At 45.5% G+C, this 21,293-nt stretch overlaps 1 protein-coding gene across 1 annotated transcript; it reads right to left on the bottom strand.

Moving 5' to 3' along the window:
- Positions 1-1,742: 1,742 nt before the first annotated feature.
- LOC141515484 (poly(U)-specific endoribonuclease-like) lies at positions 1,743-19,442 on the bottom strand. Its single transcript, XM_074227095.1, has 7 exons — positions 19,361-19,442; positions 12,522-12,621; positions 10,779-10,890; positions 8,144-8,265; positions 6,088-6,197; positions 4,651-4,804; positions 1,743-2,962 (listed from the first exon to the last, which is right to left on the bottom strand). The coding sequence occupies exons 1-7, from the start codon at positions 19,369-19,371 to the stop codon at positions 2,702-2,704; spliced, it is 870 nt and encodes a 289-aa protein (XP_074083196.1). The 5' UTR covers positions 19,372-19,442; the 3' UTR covers positions 1,743-2,701.
- Between the last annotated feature and the right edge of the window lie 1,851 nt (positions 19,443-21,293).

Raw genomic sequence — 21,293 nt, 5'->3', positions numbered from 1 at the left:
GTATAAAAAGGTTTTTTTTTTTAGGTTTTTGCTAGGCAATGGGGTTAAGTGGCTTGCCCAAGGCCACACAGCTAGGTAATTATTAAATGTCTGACGCTGGATTTGAACTCAGGTCCTCCTGACTCCAGGGCTGGTGCTCTATCCACTGCGCCACCTAGCTGCCCCTAGTACCTGAGTTTTGAGACAATCAAAAAGTTTCAGGAGTTTTGGGGTGATTTAATCATTTTATTGATAAGACCAGCCGGTTATTAACAAAAGGTTGGTCATTTGGTCCTTTCTTCAGATCAAAGACAATTATGGTGGCAGACTCACAGTTTAGATATCCTTCCCTAAGAGTAGATGTTTCAAATGAGGGGCTGCAAGTGACAGCAAGGTACTCTTGGACAGAGAAACTATTTCAGACTACCCCCAGCCTTGGACAACCTAGACAAAAGGATCTCTCTGCACCCAAGCTTGAGTAGAACACAAGGGGCATCCCTACCTTGTATTACATTCTTTGTAAGGTTGAGTGGGGTGTGACCCAGATGAGGAGTTACTGCATTCTCCTTAATAGTAATATCCCTCAAAAAGACTGAAATTTTTAAAATCCAGACTTTGGAAGAAGGAGAGAACCTCTGAATCTCCCCAAGATATTAGTTATTAACAATCATTTCTCTCAGTTTGCTTTGGTAAGTAGATTCCAAGTTACTTTAAATGGGGTATCTTTTGCTATCTCTTCTTGCAGAATTTTGCTTGTGATATATAGAAATGCTGATGATTTATGTGGATTTACATTATATTCAGCTACTTTGCTAAAATTATTGTTTTAACTAACTTTTTAGCTGATCTTTGGGATTGTCCGAGTATATCATCATATAGTCTGCAAAAGAGATAGTTTTATAACTACCTCTTTCCCTATTCTAATTCCTTCTATTTCTTTTTCTTCTCCTAGTGCTATTGCAAAGTTAGATGGATTTGTTTGTTTTTGGTTTTTGCTCTTTTTTTTTTGCTATCATCTCAACAGCCTAAATGTTACTTCTGGAATAAGGTGTTTTATAGAGTCTATCTACAGAGTTTTACAGTTTGCATGTGGGAGAATGACCAACACCATCACGGAAATTCTTGGAGATGATAAAACCCGTTCGATGTTTCCCTGTCTCCTTCTTGGGTGAATAGTGGATAGTGTATCACTTAGGTAGATGAGATGCCCCATGCCATATAAAATAAATATAGGCATGGGTGAGGCATCAGTGCTTTTTTGGAGCTCATTTGTTCTCAGAAATGATCAGAAACCTGGAAGACTTGGATGAAGGGAGCAGAACTGAGAGAACCATTTATACCATGACAACTACCCTGTTAGGAAATACCATATTGAAAGACTCAGAAGGTGAAGGACCAATGATAAAGCAAGCTACCACCTGCTGACCAGGACAAGACAGACCACAAGTGCAGAACAAGATGTTCATTTCTATGTAAGAATTTGTTTTATTGACTATTGATATTTAGTTTGAGGATTGGGGTATTTTGTTTTTTTTTCTTTTCAATTGCAGGAGGTGGGGAGGAAGAAAAGCAAGAAGAGTTACCAAAAAAGGAGAGAAAGAGAGTCATTGAAGTCTTCTTTTTTTTTTATACGTGAAAGAAAACAGAAGGAAGCACCATCAGGATAGCCTTGAAAGTCTGATGCTGAATTTATTGTAGACTTAAAAAAAGAAGCAAGCTATACATAAGAGAATTTCATAGATGATTTTTTTTCTATTTGACTGTTTTCTTTTTTTTCTTTTTTTAGGTTTTTGCTAGGCAATGGGGATAAATGGCTTGCCCAAGGCCACACAGCTAGGTCATGATTAAGTGTCTGAGACCGGATTTGAACTCAGGTACTCCTGACTCAAGGGCCGGTGCTCTATCCACTGAACCACCTAGTTGCCCCTTGTTTTGTTTTCTTTAAGTTCAGAATTTTTAAAAAACAGCTCTGGCTTCTGCACTTCCATTGGACGGAATCTTGAGAGCTTTGCCTGAAACTAGTACTTAGAGAACATTGGCCTATCCAGAATTTCATTGATGCTAGACAAGGGGCTTTGGACCAGGATTCTGGGGAACTGGGCTGTAGCTTTACCTCGCTGTATGATCTTGATTCTGGGTCTCACTTCTTTTTCCCATTTTTTGTAAGGCAATGGGGTTAAGTGACTTGTCCAAGACCACACAGCGAGGTGATTATTAAGTATCTGAAGTCACATTTGAACTCAGGTCCTCCTGACTCCAGGGCTGGTGCTCTATCCACTGCACCACCTAGCTGCCCCTGGGTCTCACTTTTAACTGTAATATGAAGATGGCCAATAGGGCCCTTTTAGCTGTGTTCTTCAAGAGTTTCTCCTCTCAGGAAAGTTGGCAAGCGTTGCCTTCAGGCAGACTTTAGGAAGCAAGTCTGAATGAGGCAAGTGAAATCACAACTAGTCTAACTTGCCTTTGGAAAATGAGGAGGGAGAGGTATACATAGAAATGTTCAGATCTGAGAAAGAGAATAGTTTTTACCACTTGTCCAAAGAGACACAAAGCAATACTTAGGGACCAGAACCAGCACTAACATTCCACTAGAGTCTGGACAATAGCTTATGTCCCTCTTTGCATTCTATTCCTAATAACCGACCAGAGACATCTACCAAGAAGGCTTTCTTCATTATCCCTGCAGCATGGACTCCCTGGCCCTCAAGCCAACCCCATCTCTCTATAACTCTTCACTGTTGCTGCTGAGCAGGACAGGGTAGGCAGAACCAATATGACGGCCATGGCGGGTGACCACAAGTTGCAGCTCATACTCCTCAATGTGGACAAGCATCCGAGTGACCTTTTCCTGAGACTGCAGGAAGACAATGGTGAAGAGGGCAAATTCAAACTCAGGGCTCACACCCAGGAAGGTGCTGCCCACAGGTTTCACCAAACCCTTCCAGCTGAACTGAAGGTTCAACACCTGGTCATCTTCATCAGGCTGGGGTCAGAAGAAGAGAAAATGTTAGAAGTCCTTCCTGGCCCTGATATTCCAAGTTTTAAGGGTCCTCCCAACCCTGACATCCCATGTTTCAAAGTCCTCCCCATTTTAGGTCCTAAGATCCCTTTGAGCCCTGATGGTCCATGTTCTAAGATTCCTCCAAGCTCAGCTTATAGATAGGGACACTAAGGTACAACAGCTGGCAAAGGTCAGAGGGAGGATTGGAACCCAGATCTTCCTGATTCCAGGTTTAGTGCCATATAAATGTCATCTGTTTTGACTTTGTTGCCCCCCCAGTACAAGGTAGACTCTTTGAGGATAAAGATGTTTGATTTGGATGCTAGAGGTGTAGTTCCTTCAAGGTTCAGGTACCACCTCCTGCTCATTGAATGCCCTCAGATGCTCAAATCTAGACTTTCTTAGCGCATTCTCTTCTTCATATCTGGACTCTGGGCACCCCACCCTCAATCTCTAGCTCACTTTTGGAATGACCAACATACTCTCTTGGTAAAAGGGTGAGATGCGTGAGGAGTGGGCTGCACCATCAGCCACCCAATGGGGTCAATGGGTTGGTTAGGTTTTCTTTGCTATATAGGAACATTCAGTGGAGAATGTGCTGGGGAAGAACTAATATAAAAATCAAAGTCCTCAAGAAAACATTAAAAACAAAATGGAGCTTACTGAATTCAACTAAAATCTCTATTTATCAGGGGTTAGCTAAACCAGAAGAGTAACCTGTGTGACTTAGGGTGAATCCTTTTTCTCTCTCCAAGCCTCATTCAACCTCTTTCCATTGCCCCCCTCTGCCTCCTCAAAGGGATTCTGTAAGCAACAAATATTAAAATGCACCCGAAATTATCTTGGGAGTCAGATTGGTGACTGAGAGACAGAGGTTCTTTTGCAATCCCCAAGGGAGACTCCTTCAGCCCGTCCCCCGGGAGCTGTCCAGGGAGTCTCCAAATAGGTGTGGGGAGTGAGGGGAGCAGGTGGAGCTGAACTGGCAGAAACCTGGGTGAGAGGCGACCCCTGGAGGCCAAAAGTTGCCCCACAACAAAGATCTGGACCCCAGCCTGAACTGGTTGGGTTGGCAACATCTGGCTTAACATCTATTGGAATCCTTCACCCCCTTCACTTCAGTCCAGTCCTTCCAGGCATCAGGATTGCCCTCAAAGAGTTGACTTTCTACTGGAGGTTACAACTTGATAATAATCCTGGATGACAACTGATGCTTTTTATGGGTTCATATCTCCTTCCCCCATTCCTGTGGCAGGGGGGCTCCTGAACTGAATCTGGAAGGCAACTAAGGAGATGGAAGGAGGCCAAGAGTTAGAGCCTTGAGGTTCAACTTGTAGGAGTTGGGAGGTGGAAGGCGGAGCTTTGGGAAAAGTCTGGTGTGGAGTCTATTCAAGGGGGAGGGGATACTTAAAAAGAAGGGAAAGGGAGGAAGAAGAAGGGAGAGAGGAGAGAAGAGGATAGGAGGAAGAGGGGGAAGAAAAAGGAAGGAGATGAAGAGAAAGAAAGGAGGATGAAAGAGAAGAGAGGAAGGATTAGAGAAAAGGAAAGAGGGAATAGAAGTGAGGAGGGAGGGAGGAAGGAAGAGAAAGGCCAGAACAGAGAGGAGGGAAGGGAGAGGGGAGGTACTGCCCCCCCTCCAACTGGACCCCTGGACTCCTGGCCAGCCCACTCACCCGGCTCTTGGACTGTCTGGCAACATAGCCTTTGTAATCGATGTTTCCCCTCTTCTCCTGCAGGTAGAACTGGACCCAGTTATGGAAGCCAAGGATGTCCCGTCCTCGCCGGGTTTCACCCACAAACACATGCTCGAAACCACAAGAGTCTGGCCTATAGGATTAGGAGAACGGGTGTCAGCCGGAAGAGAGGGCCTCTACCCTGTGACATGAAGGAGTTGGACCTAGAGTCAAGAAGACCCAAGCTCAAATCTGACCTCCGATGGGGCAGCTAGGTGGACCAGTGGATAGAGCCTGGGAATCAGGAGGACTGGAGTTCAAATTTGGCCTCAGGGACTTCGTAATTGCCTAGCTGTGTGACCTTGGGCAAGTCACTTAATCCCATTGCCTTAAAAAAATAAAAATTTAAAAAAAGATTCAAATCTGACCTCAGACATTTACTAGTTGTGAGACCTTGTGTAGGTCCCTGCCTCAGTTTCCTCATTTGTAAAATGGTGATAATAACAGCATCTATGTTGTAGTATTGTTGTGAGGCTGAAATGAGATATCATTTGGAAAGTATTTGACACAAAGTAGGTCTTAATAAATGTTTGTGTACTTTTTTTCCCTCCCTGGTAAGACTCCACATCACGCCTGGGTGGCATTCGTCTTCCCGATCCCTTCTCCATCCCCAAGGTGTTTGGGGCAGCTCCTAAGGTGTGGAGACTTGGAAGGAGAAGAGGCAGGATTCAAGCCCCAGCTCCAATATTTATGAGCGAGTCCTGCCCCTGTTCCCCAATCTGTAAAATATGTGCAGTTAACCACTTCCGGAGAAAAGCAACATGGAAGCCTTCGAGCACCTTAGAAATGTTTATGGGGAGCATTTTTAGTATCATCATCCTACAGTGACCCTTGCCCAGGGAGGGAGCCACCTTCTGGGTTGACCTTCTCAAGAACCAGGTCCAGGATGCAGTGTCTCAGTCCAGAGCCCTTGGCTAGAAAGGTAACCAATGATCACCTACCACCATGCCTGCCCTGTGTCAGACCTGGCTGGCCCTCTCTCTCTACCCTTCCCAGATCATAGAATATTAGAGCTAGAATTGACATCAGACATTAGTCCAGCTCCCTTCATTTTACAGATGAGGAAACTGAGGCAGGCAGCGTTAAGTACCTTGTCCAGGGTCACACAGCCAGTAATTGTCTACAGCAGGATTTGAACTCAGCTCTGAAATCCAAGTCTGGCACTCTAGGTATTACTTGTCACTGAACTAGTCAGAAGTCAGAGAATCCTGGTTAAAATAGACCTCAGGAGCCATTTGACAGATAAGGAAACTGAGGAACTGAAGAATGGCCAATTTAGGACTGCACTCCAGGTCTCTCCTGACCCCCTGGGGTCACCCAACTACCGATGCCAGGGTCCTCACCCAGTACCCTCTGACTTTGAATTGAACTCCCTACCCTCGTCCCTCCCGAGAATATAGCTGGAACCAGATGCTGTAGAGCTGAGCCTTGAAATCCATCAGGCTGGGCTTGGACCAGTTTTTCCTCACCAGGTACTGATGGGCGAGCTGGAAGAGAGAAAAGGGATGAGTTACGCATTCCACAGCCATGGAGCCCCGTGGCATGGAAGCCCCTTTGAGGCAGCTTGACCTCTAGCTCTCAGCTCTGGACTTCCAGCAAGGTGCTCTGAGCCTCAGGTTCTTCCTCTGTAAAATGGGGATCATAATACTTTCATCCCCAACCTCAAGGGTCTATTGTATTTTAGAAATGGGAGCTCTCAGGGCAGCTAGGTGGCACAGTGGCTAGAGCACCAGTCCTGGAGTCAGGAGGACCTGAATTCAAATCCAGCCTCAGATATATAATAATTGCCTAGCTGTGTGACCTTGGACAAGTCACTTAACCCCATTGCCTTAAGTAAAAAATTAAAAAAAAGAAATGGGGGGTGGCTAGGTGGTGCAGTGGATAGAGCACCAGCCCTGGAGTCAGAAGGACCTGAGTTCAAATCTGACCTCAGACACTTAATAATTATCTAGCTGTGTGGCCTTGGACAAGTCACAACTCCATTTGCCTTGCAAAAAAAAAAACAACAAAAAAAGAAATGGGAACTCTTCTCATTTTGGAGCAGGGTGCCATCACCCTACAACTTCCAGTCGACCCTAAAGTTGCCCCAGATCCAAGGACTCTCTGTTCCTGGGCAATCCCCAAGGTTGCTCACAGGATAATCACATGTCCTAGCTGAAAATTACCTTCTCTTTGGAAAGAGAGGGAAGCCCTGACCCAGACTTAGGGTCATCGATTTAGAGTTGGAAGACCCCTGAATGCTCATCTAGGAAGAAGGAACTGAGTCTGCGCGGCATGCCCCAGGTTACACAGCAAGAAAATGTCTCAGGTAGGACTTGAACCCAGGTCTTCCATTTTCAAATCCATTGCTCTTTCTACTCCAACTGCTCTTCCCAAGGTTCTTCTCTCCCTTTCAGATTTGATCTGAGGATCACAGGGATCAATCCTACCACTACTCAATTGGGCTCCAGAGAGATCTGAATGCAAATCTTGCTTTTCCTGTTTAACAGCTGGGTGACCTCGAGCAAGTCACATCTGGAGAATGAGGGGATCGGAACCTCTGGTCTCCAAGATTCCTTTTAGCTCTGAGAAATTCTAAACTCGTCAAAAAAAGGTAAGGTAAAAAAACATCTCATCTCGATTTTCCAAGTCCCTCAATATCCAACAATTAGAATAGGAATAAGAAGCCTAGGGGCGGCTAGGTGGTGCAGTGGATAGAGCACCGGCCCTGGAGTCAGGAGGACCTGAGCTCAGATCCAGCCTCAGACACTTCATAATGACCTAGCCGTGTGGCCTTGGGTAGGTCACTTAACCCCATTTGCCTTGGAAAAAACCTAAAAAAAATTCAGTTGTGAATTATAATAATCTGATAAGAAGTAGTCGTGCCCATTTAAGTAGTTTTGAAATTACAACCTAGCAAATCATCGTCATTTGATAATAAGTGCTGGCTGTTACCCCCATTTAAGGAATTACAAATTGTAATGTGACAAATCATGATTTAATAAACGCCAGATATTCTTATTCCCATTTAAATAGTGTAATGAGGAATTAGGAAGCAACAACGGGTCATTCTAAGTGCTTTTTATTATTCCCATTTAAATCATTTATTATAAAGCAGTAGGTAACAAATCGTAATAACTTGATAAAATGTGCTAATTATCATCATTCCCATTTTACAGACAAGGGTACTGAGGCTGAGAAGGTTTCAGGGACTTGCTTGGGTATCTCCCAGCTGGGAACTATCTAAGGTAGGATTTGAATTAGTGTCTTCTTGATCTGAGTCCAGCACTCTGACTTCTGTTTAACCTGGATGTCTCAAGTCTGAGCTCCAGAAACAGTAGGTGCCTAGTACAGGGTTACTGGTTATTTGAACAAATGAATGTAACTTAAAGCAAAAGGAAGATGGGGGGGGGGCAGGGAGGAGAAGCGCAACTCAGAGCAGGCCTTGACTCACCTTCATCACCTCCGTCTCTAAGAGGGCATCCAAGAATCGGTTATTTTCTGCTTCTTCCTCTGGGGTCACAACTTCTGCTATGCCCGTCGAGGTCTCGTAGTTATCCAAAAGGGAGATAAAAGCTGCCCAAAAAAACCCAGAGACCAACTCATTGGGACAAAGAAAGGAAAGTAGGGAGCCTCCCCAGGAGCAATGGAAAAACTCCCAGGATCTAGCCATTTTGGACAAAGTCTCCCTTTCTAGCCTCAGATTCTTCAGCTGTGAATGAGGACCATGCCTTCCCAAGAGCATTGTGAGTAGAAAAAGAAAGGATTTTGAAAGAAAAATTACTTAAGAGGCACTCTCTGATAAAACTTAGAAACTAAGGACTCTAACTAAACTTTTGAGAGAAAGAACCCACAAAGGGACCCAGGGAGGCAGTTCTCCTACTCAAGGTAACCTGGAAAAGAGCAGAAAGGCTCTGGTCCCCAGGGTCGGGGTCGGAGGGGCGGCCCGCCAGAGGGGTGGCCCGCTAGAGTGAAAGAACTTCAGCCTCCCGGAGGCAGCCCCAGGGCGCTGGGAGCCTCGGCTCACAGCAGCGGGGGAGTCTCCTGAGCTGCACCCCGGGGAACACTGGGCACAAAGTGGGGGAACAGCTGGGGAATTCTGCCAGAGCGAGCACGTGGAGCCCAGCCCTCAGGGCACACAGCCAGCAGCTTGGTCTTTCGGCAGCCCTGATCCAGAAACAGAAGCAGGACTCAGGTGAAGCATAGAGAGTGGAGGAGAAGGGTAAAATATGAGGGACTTAATGAGGATGAACTGCATGTATTCCTGCATAGAAAAATGACACTGATAATACTCATATGAACCTTCTCAGTTAATAGAGCAGGTAGAGGGAGCTTTTATAGTTGAAGCACAGGAGAAAGCTGATTTCGAAGATAAGATATGGTGTAAAAATGGAGTCAATAAAAAAAGGGAAATGGAATGGGAGAAAGAAAAAGGAGAGGGGGAATAGGCCAAGATATTTCATATAATAAGATTTTTCTTTATTACAATGAGCTACTGCAAAGATATGGAAGGGGGGGGAGGCAAGGGGGAATGAGGGAACCTTTGCTCTCATCAGAGATGGCTAGGAGAGGAAACAGCAAATATACTCAATGGGGCATAGGCATCTAGAGTAAGAAGAGGGGGAGCAGGGGGAAGGGGTGGGGATGTGAATAAAGGAGGAGAGGATGGACCATGGGGGGAGAGTGGTCAGATATAACACATTTTCTTTTTTACTTCTTGCAAGGGGCTGGGATTGGAGGGCCTGCCCAGAACCATAGGGCCAGGTGGATTCTGGGCCTAAGGGGTGGTAGGGTGGCTCAGGGCCTCTTGGCCCCAGGACCGGGGATCTGTCTGCTGTGCCACTCAGCGACACTACAGCAGAGTCAGAGTGAAAGGAGAGAGAAAATATAATACATGGTAGTGGAGAAATATGAAAGGAGGGAGCTGTGATCAGCAATGGCAACATTGGAAAAATATGGAAGTAACTTTTGTGATGGACTTATCATCATAAAGAATGTGATCCACCCGTGACAGAGTTGTTGGTGTTGGAACAAGGACTGAAGCACAGTTTTTATTATTATTTGGGGGAGGGCGCAGGGCAAATCCGGCAGGGTGATCTTTGGGTGTCTGAGGCCAGATTTGGACCCGGGTGCTCCTGGCTCAAGGGCCAATGCTCTGTCCACCACCCAGCCACCCCTACTATTATTACTATTTTATTTTATTTTGGGTCTTTTTTTTTCTTCTTTTTGGTTTTTGCAGGGCAGTGGGGATCGGGTGGCTTGCATGTGACACGGCTGAGTGATTGTTGGGTTTACAGGGCTGGATGTGGACTCGGGTGCTCGTGGGTCCAGGGCTGGTGCTTTGTCCATTCGCCACCTAGCCATACCTACAATTATTACTATTTTTTTATTTTAATTTTTTTTCTTTCCCCTTTACTTTATCACTCAAGCAAGTCTATATTCATGGGGGGAGGGGGTATTTTGTTTACTCTTAAACAAGAATATTTTATTAATGTAAAAAAATTGTACAAAATGAGAATAAAAAAAAGAAAAATTACTTAAGTTTGAACCAAGGCTCCATTTTTCTAGCTTTTATGAAAGAAGGACCATGATTCCTGCCCCATGATTCCTTTAGTCACGGGGCTAAGTGAGATAACAGATTGAAAACATACCAAAAACTTCAAGCTTCTACAGGTGGTGGGCCAGCAAGCTGGTTTGTGGGAATCCTCAAGTCATAATTTAGGAGACAGCCAGTTGGCCAAGGTTAGATAGGTTAAGCAGCCTCAGAGGTAGTAGATGTTTCTGTTTTTTGCAAGGCCTTCACTCCTGAAGAGGACCATGATATCAGGAAGGGGATGCCATGACTTGCAAATGAATTGGATTTAAGTGAGGAAGTAGATAAGAGATAGAATACACATGCTCACACACATGTGTCTTTACAATGAGGATACTCTGATGGGGGCTCCTGAATATCCATCAGTGAAATAGAAGCCTTGACAGGGCTTGCCAAGGAGGAAGACTGCAAGCATAGGCCTGGTGATGAGTCCAGTGCCCAAGGACCAGTTAGCTAGGCTGGAAGTGCAACCCACCAGGTGGGGAGTGACTCTTACCTGCAAAGGTCTTGATGCTTTGTAACCGGCCCTCATTCACCCAGAGGAAGAGAGACTGAGAAGCATGGTCAGTGGTTTTTTGGACACCTTGGGGGACAAAGTCTGCCTTCCCCTAGGAGAGGAAGAGGGAAACAGAGAAGGGACTATGAGTGATCCCTGGGTGACCCCAAATCTTCAGTTTAGAAACTCCTGAAGTTGGTCCAGCCCCAGTCCCTTTCTGAAGCAGAAAGCACTGGATGGTTTCATGGGGGCAGATGCTCTACCTATAGGACCTCTCTACCTACACAGACCATTACCAGCCCATCCACCTCCCTGCATCCCTTCCATTGGGTCCCATTCTAGGTTTCTACTCTTCATCTCATTCTCTTCTTTGTCCAAACCGGAGTTTGGTTTTCTCTGAAGACACAGCAGCCCTCCACAACCGGCAGCTCCCTTTTACCCATGCCCAAGGGACTTCCAGGCTCTTCCTCTTCAGCTCTCCTTTGAAGTCGGGCCTTCCGATTCCATTGCTCTCTTCCCGTCCTGGCCTACTCTCCTTCATACCTTCCCACCTTCCTCAATGGCCAGTTTTCTTCCCTGCAAACCTAAGGGGCTAAGAAGAGTTATCTCGGATATCCTCGTGACGTCCAGATGTTTCGGACCCTATGACCTCAAGACCGTAGAGCCGTGTCTTCTTCAAGGGAATAATGATTATGGGTAAAAAGCTCTGGGAAGAGCTATGCTCTCCCTAGTGATGGCAAACTCAGCGCCCACACCAGGGCGGGAGAGCTAGAACTTTGCCCTTTGGCAGATAATTTGAAAGGCACTGCAGTATCTTCCAAAGTGGTTCTTCCACCCCACTTTTCTCCATTAGAATGTGGGTGTTTATGGGAAGACATGCATTAGGTTTATGGAAGGAGCGGTCTGTTGTTTTTATTCATCTCAATAAATGCTTTGTTTTGAGTTCATTACATCAACTGGCTGAGTATCGAAAGTGAATGAACTGAGGCAGCTAGGTGGTGCAGTGGATAGAGCACCAGCCCTGGAGTCAGGAGGACCTGAGTTCAAATCTGGCCTCAGACACTTAATAATGACCTAGCTGTGTGGCTTTGGGGAAGCCACTTAAGCCCATTGCCTTGCAAAAAAAAAAAAAAAACTAACTAAAAAAAAAAAGAAAGTGAATGAACTAGTGAAGGTTCAATCTCTAGATAAAGTGTTCTGACTCACAGAACCCCTGACCCTGCAGGAATTGTTCCTTGGGGACCCAACCTTGTGGAGGGGTTATCCCAGAGGGGATAATACACAGTACTTGGTCTCATCCATCCATGTGTCTTTACTTCTCCATCCAGGTCAACCTAGAAGGACATTGTGCATTTCCTCCCTCTTCCCGGCTACAAGCGCCTCTAATTGACCTTAACCTCCCACTGCTGTCTTCTTGCCCAGATCTACCCCTTAGAATCTAAATTGCATTTCCTTCCCAGACCTCCCAAATGAGCCATCCTTCCATCACTACTGTTTGCAAATACAATTTCATTTTATCCTCACAACAATCCTACAAAGAGGGGGCTCTTAGTTTCCCAATTTTACAGTTGGGGAAACTGAGGCAGATAATGTAAGAGGTGGAGGAACAAGTGCTTTCTTGCCGCCTCATGGAGCCCTTTGGAGGGAAGCCCCTCCGAACAAAGTCCACAGACTCTGATTGGTTCCTCCTCCTCCTCAACCATCCCTTGTCTCAGATTACCACCAGGCACTGGAAACACCCACCTGTAGAGAGATGGCATAGTCTCTGCCAGGGCCAAAGCGGTTAATGTCGGCATCCCACAGTTGGTTGAAAAGTTTAGAGAGTTCATGATTTAAAACTGACCTGCAGGGAAACAGAGAAGCAGATTTTGAAAAGCAGATTCAAGGCATCAAGCTATAGGTGGCAGGCTCCCCTGTGGCTCAAAGGGTTTGGCGTCAAAGGAGCTGGGTTCAAACCTCACCCCTCCTACTTACCATGACTTAGGAATGGTCCCTGAGCAGCTTTTCTGGTACCCAGCTGCCAAATGAGGTCATGCTAGAGAGATAGTTCTGAGGTAGGGGGACAACTGAGGTTCTCCTCTAACTAACACCCATTCCTGTAGTTTCCACACCTCTGTCCTCCCAACACCCCTAGAGAGTGGGAGGGCATCTGTCAGCCTGAGGTGGGACAGGTCTCCCAAGAGACATCCCTGGGATTGTCCTAGTTGGCATCTGTGGAGTGGATGGGCACAAGGTAAAAGGAAATGTTAGATTAAACACAGGACAGTCAGAAAGTCCTGGGTTCAAATCCTGATTTGGATGCTTACAACCTGGGTAAGTGAGCTTCTGAGGTGGGTCTTATTATTACTATTATTTCTAATTTCTCAGAAGGAAAAAACTAAGGTTAAGTGTATCTCAGGGTCCCTCAGCTAGTAAGTGTCTGAAGCAGGATTAAAACTCAGATTTTTCTGTTTCTATGTTCAATACTTCAGCTACACACCACTTTTGTGACACCTGATAGTTCTGTGCCTCAGTTTCCCCCCTAGGAATAGTGGAGATTAAAGCAATAAGTCACTTTGTTTCTCTGGGCTTCTGCTTTCTTGTCTATAAAATAAGAATTAGATTAGCTTTTTCCTGATATCCCTGAAGTCTGAGTTTTTATTTTATGGAAAATAATTATGACATTTATTTGCAATAAATACTATCCCCCTGTGTTTAGGCAACTAGTAGTGTAATGGACAAAGAACTGGAGTCAAGAAGACTTGATTTCTAATCTAACTTCAGATGCTTACTAGCTGTGTGACCCTGGGCAAGTCACTTTAATCTCTGTCTGCCTCAGTTTCCTCCCTATAAAATGATGGGGAAAATTATAATACCTACCTACCTTACAGGGTTATGGTAAGGATCAAATGAATTATTTGTGTCTGGGACACAGTAGGTGCTCTATAAATGCGTACTCCCTCCCCCTGAATTTAAATGGAGTCAATGACTTCCAAAATGCTTCAATCTTTCCCCTAGGAGATGGGATCCTCCCTAGGTTTTCCTGAGAATAAATGTAGCAGGTAACTTGCCCAAGGTCTCACATAATAGCAAGACTAGACCTGGAGCTCGGGAGCAGATTTTTTTTTTCTGTGACAATATTTAGCTAGTTGTTATGTGAGGGTTTAGGAGATGATAAGAAGTCTCTAGGCCAAAGGAGGCATTTATTTGTTGTAAAATACAACAGGCTAGAAGGAGGGGTATCTAGCCAAGGGGAATCTGATATACCATCTTTATATAGAGATAGAATAGGATTTCAGACAAAGGGATGTGGGTCTGGAAATCAGAGGCCTCCAGTAAGAGGTCGGACAGGCATGTAGGCCCAGTCATTGTTAGAATTCTTGGTTTTGCAAGGACCCAGGAAGGACACTTGGAGCTTTCAGTAGGGAGTTCATTAATTGGGACCCCATTAAGACTATAATGGGAGTTTAGTGAATTGGACTCACTGGAAGTTCCAATTAGGTGAAACAACTATTTTAGATCATGGGACTTTTGAATCAATTTTCTCCTTTTATGTCAGATACCAGGATGGTCAGCAAAAAGTAAATGTTACTGGGTTAATGTGTTCTTGGGGCCCAGGAAGCCAATAGATTGAAGATGTCAGGTAACAAGAATGTACAGTTGAAGAGGTGGCTTTTCAGTATGACCTGAGGCTGGACCCTTTTGACTTCATTTACCCCCAAATTTCATTTGGATAATGTCTCATCTGGAAGAATAAATCTGGTCTAAGACATTTAGCTACCAACATGACCTCTACCTGGATACTGACATTCAATACTAATATCTATAAAGGAATTTTTCTTTGATGTCCTAAATCTTTATAGTAACTAAACACACTAGAAAAAGAAGTTTCAGGTGAATTGGATTTAATAGCCAGCAATAGATAAGGGGTGTGGCTCTGAGACCTGCTATCAGCTACATGTTTAGATAGGAATTAAGTTTCCTTAACTTTAGGGGCAGCTAGGTGGTGCAGTGGATAGAGCACGGGCCCTGGAGTCAGGAGGACCTGAGTTCAAATCCAGCCTCAGACACTTAATTACCTAGCTGAGTGGGCTTGGGCAAGCCCCTTAACCCCATTTGCCTTGCAAAAATCTTAAAAAAAAAGTTTCCTTAATTTTTATGTTAGAGGGGATATTTAGGTAAGAAGAGAAAAGGGAAATTCTTGGAATAATTTCAGTTTCAAGGTCTAATTTAGGGAAAAGAAGGTGAGCCAGATAAGTCCATCAGGAAAATGAGAATCTATGATATATTTGGAAATATTTTGGAAAAAAAATTCATTTTGGTTAATAATGAGTCATTGTTGTGATGAGAGCAAAAGTTAAGACTGTTTTTATTTTTCAACCATATGCTGGGTTTATTTTTGTACTGAACGTATATGTTACAAGCTTAAGTCAAAATGGTAATTTTCCGTGTTTACTCATGTAGTAAAACATTTATGGAAGATTATTGTACTAAACTGAAGTATGTATGTCAATAGAACAGTGAGTAAGGCATAATGGCAATTGTCGTAAGCTCCAGAATCTCATTGTCTTCTGATGAAAACATGTGTTTTAATCTGAGTAAAATGTTCAGTAGTTTCTTTACCAGAAGTCAAGATCTCAACAAGACACCAGAGTTGGAGAGGACTTTTTGGAACAGATTCAGAAGATGCAGAAGGACATTGGATGTCTCCAGGGGAGAAGAGAAGATAGAAGGAGAGATCCTGGACCAGTTCATCTCCACCATCTCTCACATGTGTACATTGTGTAGTCAGGGGGTCTGTACCTGTAACTCCCCCTTGACTCTGTGAGTGTGACACCCCTACTTATGCCCCTCTCCTTATGGAAAGGAGGAGGAGAGGCAGGTGAGGATGCTCTCCATTGAGAGAAAAGGAGGAAGATTATTGGGTGGCATGATTATATCCCACATAAGTCTGTATAACCCATCTAGGGAGAGTCCTATCTCTAGAGAATGGGGTATTAGTAATGATGGGAGGAGCATCTAGCTGACAGAAGTCATTGGCCAGTCTTGTGGTGTGGCTAACTGTTGGATTTGCTGTAGACCACAGCAGTTTGAGAAATGGCCTTGGGTGCCAGTCCCCCTGGGTCTGGCCTAGATTCTCAGTTCCTGGTCAGAAGTGCACTGTGGCACAGGATTCTGGTCCAGAAGAGAGAAACACCAGTGACATATGACTGAGTCAGGGTGACTATTGCTTATACCAGTCTAGCCAGGATATTTTCCTAGGGAGTAGCAAATGGCTGTAGACATGTCCAGAAGAGAGATACACATATTCTGAACTGTACAACTTAAAGAGATAGGTGGACTGGGACTCATGGGAGATGTAATGATGACACATGGATCCCTTGTCAGGATCCACTATGGTAAAGAAAATTGCTGCACTATGCACATCTGCCAAGGATTGGTCAGGGAGTTGTTATCTAGACTTATGGGCTTGCTACCTGAGCACAGGATGGGAGTCAAGGCTATGGAACCCCAATTTATATCCTGATTAGATTCTAAGTTGTAGTAGAAACAATTACCAATCAGACAGCTAGGGCCCTCGACTTGCTGGCTGGCTAAGTCATGCAAACAAATCTGTTGACTGGAGGAGTTTGTGGCAAATTGAATCTATCAAGTTGTAGCCTAAAGAAAGACGTCAATAGGCAAGTAGTAAAAGATATCAGACAGTTGACATGTGCTCCTGCACAAATCTGAAAAATGGGTTGGGTCCAAGCCTGATAATGAGGAAGTAAAAATCTTGGTAGAAGAAAAAGTCAGTAATGTCGATAAGAAGGATTGTGATTCAAGAAAGAAATCCCTAATAAGTAGGAACCCCCAATTCTTATTATAAAAGAAAAGGGGAAAGTGTGAGGAATATGGGGGTGTTTGGGTTGCCCAAGAATGTGAAGGGGGGATTGTTAGTTTACATGACGAAGACTGGGCTCTGCCTCTATTGGTGCCTATGGGCAGGTGCCTCCATCTGATCAAAAACTGATGAGAGCACCCCACCTGCTTTGAACTTAACCTAGAGTCTTAGACCTTCTCCTTTGGGGCAGGCTCAAGGAGATCTGACTGTTCTGGCTCATGAATATAATGAGCAGGGCAGGGAAGGGGGGTTGTATAGGGACCAATGTATCACTTAGATTGTGACCCAGCCCATGACTGGCATGAGGGGGGCAGGAACAAGGCCTTGCAAAGTGCATAAAAGACCTTGTATTTTGGGATTTCCTCGCCCCCTCTCCCACCATGAGAGAAGTGTGCCATTTTGTTAAGATATCTTAATAAAAACCATTTTAATCTCTCTGGACTAAGTATTCATGAGCCAATTATAACATAAAGAATGAGGACTACACGATCTGGCTCAGTCAGTGCATGGTCAAATGGCTTAATTGTGTTGACTTTTTAAAGCATCTCAGAGTCCAGGGTTGGAGGGAAGGGGGAAGGGTGGGCAGAGGCCCCTGGCAGCAGTTTTCCATGGACTCAACAGTGACTTTTTTTGTGCATTTGGTTTTACGCTGTTTATAGAGCCGGTACAACTGGAAGAACCTTACCCTTTATGTAAATTGGATTATTTGTTCTTCTCCTGCTGACAGTTGAACTAGAGGAAATTTAAAAAACCCAGCCCAAAAGAGGCAGGCCCTGTCCTGATCCAGGGGGAATTCTAGGAGGGTCAGGCTGGCTGGGTCTGGTAACCATTTCGACACTGTGCTGGAGCCAGGCCTGGTTTCACTTTTGCCCAGGTTGTTCCTTATCACTTCCAGAGAAACGAAACTTAACCTACAAAATGCAGCCTAACCTCTACAGAAGCTCCAAATGCCTCTCAATGTCTATGAGACTCCAAGCAATTCTCAAACCTCCATGGAAGCACCCTGCTTTCCCATAGCATTCACCCTGTAAAAAGCATCTCCCTACAACTGGTGCTGGAGTCTCTTGGGACCTAGCCCACCCTTCCTTCCTCCAGTAATCAGCTTAGACCCTTTTCCATTTGTCTCATTGTTGTCCTCTTATCTTAGGCTTTCCCATCCATACATTTAACCTTACACATGGAAGGACCCGGGGCTCTTACCATCATATAGCATGTCAGAGCCAGAGTCCAGGGATGGAATGACCCTGGGCAGGGGTCCTGGACCCCCCCCCCATTCCCTCCCTCCCTTCTTTCTCTTCTCAAAGATCCAGCAGCCAGTGTTTGCACTGGTTCTCAGCAGAACCAGTCCAACAGGTCCCATCCAAGAAAAGTGGCCAAGTCCCAATTCTACAAAATACCAAGTCATTCAGGGGTTTCAATGGCCCTGGGCCAACTTACTTCCAAGGCAAAGCTCTAACCACTAGCATTTTGGCTTTTGAGAGAGCTGCCTCAGGGAGGAGGGCACTGCCCAAAAGATCTGTGACCCCAGAGTTAGGGCGTAAGGGGACATCGGAGAGCCTTCAAGTCCAATACTCTCATTTTACAAATAAGGAAACTGAGGCCCAGGAGAAATAGGATGGAGAAAGCTAAATGACATATGAGGGAGGCCCAGTCCCAAACTTGCCCTCCTGCCATAGACTGGAATAGAGAACATCCCTCTCACCCTTCAAGGCCCATAATGCCGCCTCCTCTATGAAGACCTCCCTGGTTTCTACAGTGCCCCAATCCTTCTCCTTCCCTATCACCTCTGTCTCATACAGGGAGGGGGCATGATGTGGCAGAAAGAACAATAGATTCTTAGAAAGGGCCAGGAATTGAATCCTGCCTTCATTTTTTTTTTTTTTAGTTTTTTGCAAGGTAGTGGGGTTAAAGTGTCTTGCCCAAGGCCACACAGGTCATTATTAAGAGTCTGAGGTCGAATTTGAACTCGGGTCCTGCTGACTGCAGGGCCAGTGCTCTATCCACTGTACCACCTAGCTGCCCTATGCCTTCATTTTCTGCTTTCTTTTGCGACTTCCCATCTTTGTCCCACAGGTGCCTTACACATGCAATGAGGACATGGGTCTAATAAGATCTCTCCCATCCATGAATCTCTCATCTTATGTATTATTCTGGTTTTTAATCTCATGTTTCTGGAATTTTCAGATTTACAAAGTACTGCCTTCACTACTGTTAATGCCCATTTTACAGAGGGCAAGCTTACGAAAGACCAGGCTGGAGTGATGAGAACAGAGACAAAAATGGATGGTACTGCCCTCTGGGAACTTAAGCTTTCTGTTCAGAGAGAAAGATGGGGACCAAAGAGTGCCTTACCTTTCAAAGCCAACCCTGGGACATCCCTCTTTCCTCTGAGGGTCCCAAAGGGGAACTGGGGGGGGGGGGCAGATGGGGGAAGGAGGAGGGCTTTGGGAGGGGTACAGAAGCAAAGAGAGAGGGATGGGGGGAAGATTCTTGAAGGGAGTCGTGGGAGGAGGGGGAAGTCCTTAGAGGCTTCTTAGAGGGTCTTAGGTGGGTTTGACAAAGGGTTTGGGTGGGTGGGGGTATTGGGGAAGGAGATTGGCAAGGGGCTGAGCCTCTGGACTATGGAGATGGGAGAGGCCCGGGGAGAGACAAGGGGAATCCGATCCTAGTTTCTAAGGGATGCCCAATCAGACCTGGCTCTGGTCCCAGGCTCTCTTACCGGCTCGCCATGCTGTCAGGAGGGGAGCTTGGCTGAATGCAAGGGAGCCTCCCCGGAGGAGCTGCTTTTCTGAAGCCATTTGAAGAGCCCCCCCCCCCTCCCCCAGGGAACTGGCCCTCCCACCCTCAGGAGGCCCAATCAGAAGCAAGGGAATGGACCCAAAGCCAACCCCCTCCTGCCTCATCTGCCTGCCCAAGCAGGTAAGCAGGTATGGGAACACCCAGTCAGTTCTTGTCAAAGCCTTGAGGTTTCCACAGCTGGGCACCTCTGGAAACTCAAAGTGGCCACTGCTGGGTGGGAAACCTCCAGAAAGAGAAGAGAGGGCCTTTGGATGCCCTTCACTTGGCCAGATGGAGGGGCTGCAGCCAGGGGAAGGAGTGGGAAGGAGCTTGGAGTCTGTCCCCCCCCCCTTCCCCTCAAACTGGGGAGCACATGGAAAAGGCTGTGGGTTGGGGGTGACTTCTAGAAGGCAGCAGGTCATATTGTTCTGGCCTTGTCCTCTACAAACAATAGAGGAAATCCATCTATTTTTCTACCCTGGTGAGTAGACAGCGACTTAGTCTACAGCACCATGGCAAGGGCTGGCTGGGCAGGGACTTGGGGGCAGGCGGTGGGGTGAGGAGAAAGGGAACAAAACAGACTCGGGAGACTCAAGGACCCCCTTCCCCCTCCATCCTCCCCTCCTGTCTGGTCAAGGTTGCCCTAATTCCCACTCCATCTCGACTCACTACTATAATGAATTCCTGATAGCGGGGGTGCCATTGCTCTGGATTGTCACGAGAGATGGCATTTATATGGATTGCCCTTTCCATCCATCATCCCATTGGTTGCCCAAGAAGATCCACTGAGGCAGAGCCATCAATCCTCACTCTGGCCAGGCCTCTGGTGAGCATCCCAGGGTGGAGGAAAGAGGAGGCACGTGCGAAGAGTGTTCCTGATTGTGTGCAGGGTACTGAGCCCCAAACCCCAGATGACTCCTCGGAGTCCTCTCAAAGTGGCAGCAAAGAGGCAAGATTTAATTCGGTTCTTGCAAGAAGCGGGGCAGTTCCCAACATGAGAGAGAGAGCGCGCAGGAAAGCTGAATTACAGAAGCTGAAGCAGGGTTCAAAAACCACAAAAGCCACCACCCACTCCCCCTCCTCTTTCTGCTGCCCCTTACAACAATTGCTCAAACTTGATGGTCCAAAGAGAAGGGGGGGGGGGGTAGGCTTGTCTTTGTTTACACCTTATATGGTTAGGGTGACATAATTTTTCTAGCCGGAGATCCGGGTTCTCATGCTCATCTGATTCTTGAGAAATAGAAACTGAGGCCTATGGCTTAGACTAATTTAGCACTGTTTCTGAAAAGTCAGCACTTTTGCCCCTCACAATTTCTAGAGAAATATTGTGGAAAATCAAAGTGATACAGTCATTGAACTTTAAATATATCCATCATTTAATATAGCACTTGTCATTAGCTAGGAGAAAAAGAAATATTTTATATGGTAACCCACTATTTCTTTCTATCGATTGGTTAGATAACCAAAAATTAAAAATGAATTTTCAGCTCTCAGCAAAAGAGCTTGTAAAAATTCTGCCATTCTTAGTTTTTTTTTAAGGTAATGGGATTAAGTGGCTTGCCCAAAGCCACACAGCTAGGTCATTATTAAATGTCTGAGGACAGATTTGAACTCAGGTCCTCCTGACTCCAGGGCCAGTGCTCTATCCACTAAATTCTGCCATTCTTCACCACATACTTGTGCCAAGAAACTTCTTCTCCTTCTTCTCCTTCTTCTTCTTCTTCTTCTTCTTCTTCTTCTTCTTCTTCTTCTTCTTCTTCTTCTCCTCCTTCTTCTTCTCCTTCCTCCTCCTCCTTCTTCTTTGCCTTCTCCTCCTCCTCTTTCTCTAATGTTATTTTATTTTATTTTTTTCAATTACATGCACAAATGTTTAC

The sequence above is a fragment of the Macrotis lagotis genome, chromosome 2, assembly GCF_037893015.1.
Source record: "Macrotis lagotis isolate mMagLag1 chromosome 2, bilby.v1.9.chrom.fasta, whole genome shotgun sequence".
NCBI classification, from domain to species: Eukaryota; Metazoa; Chordata; class Mammalia; order Peramelemorphia; family Peramelidae; genus Macrotis; species Macrotis lagotis.
This window is presented reverse-complemented; position numbering and strand designations above follow the sequence as displayed.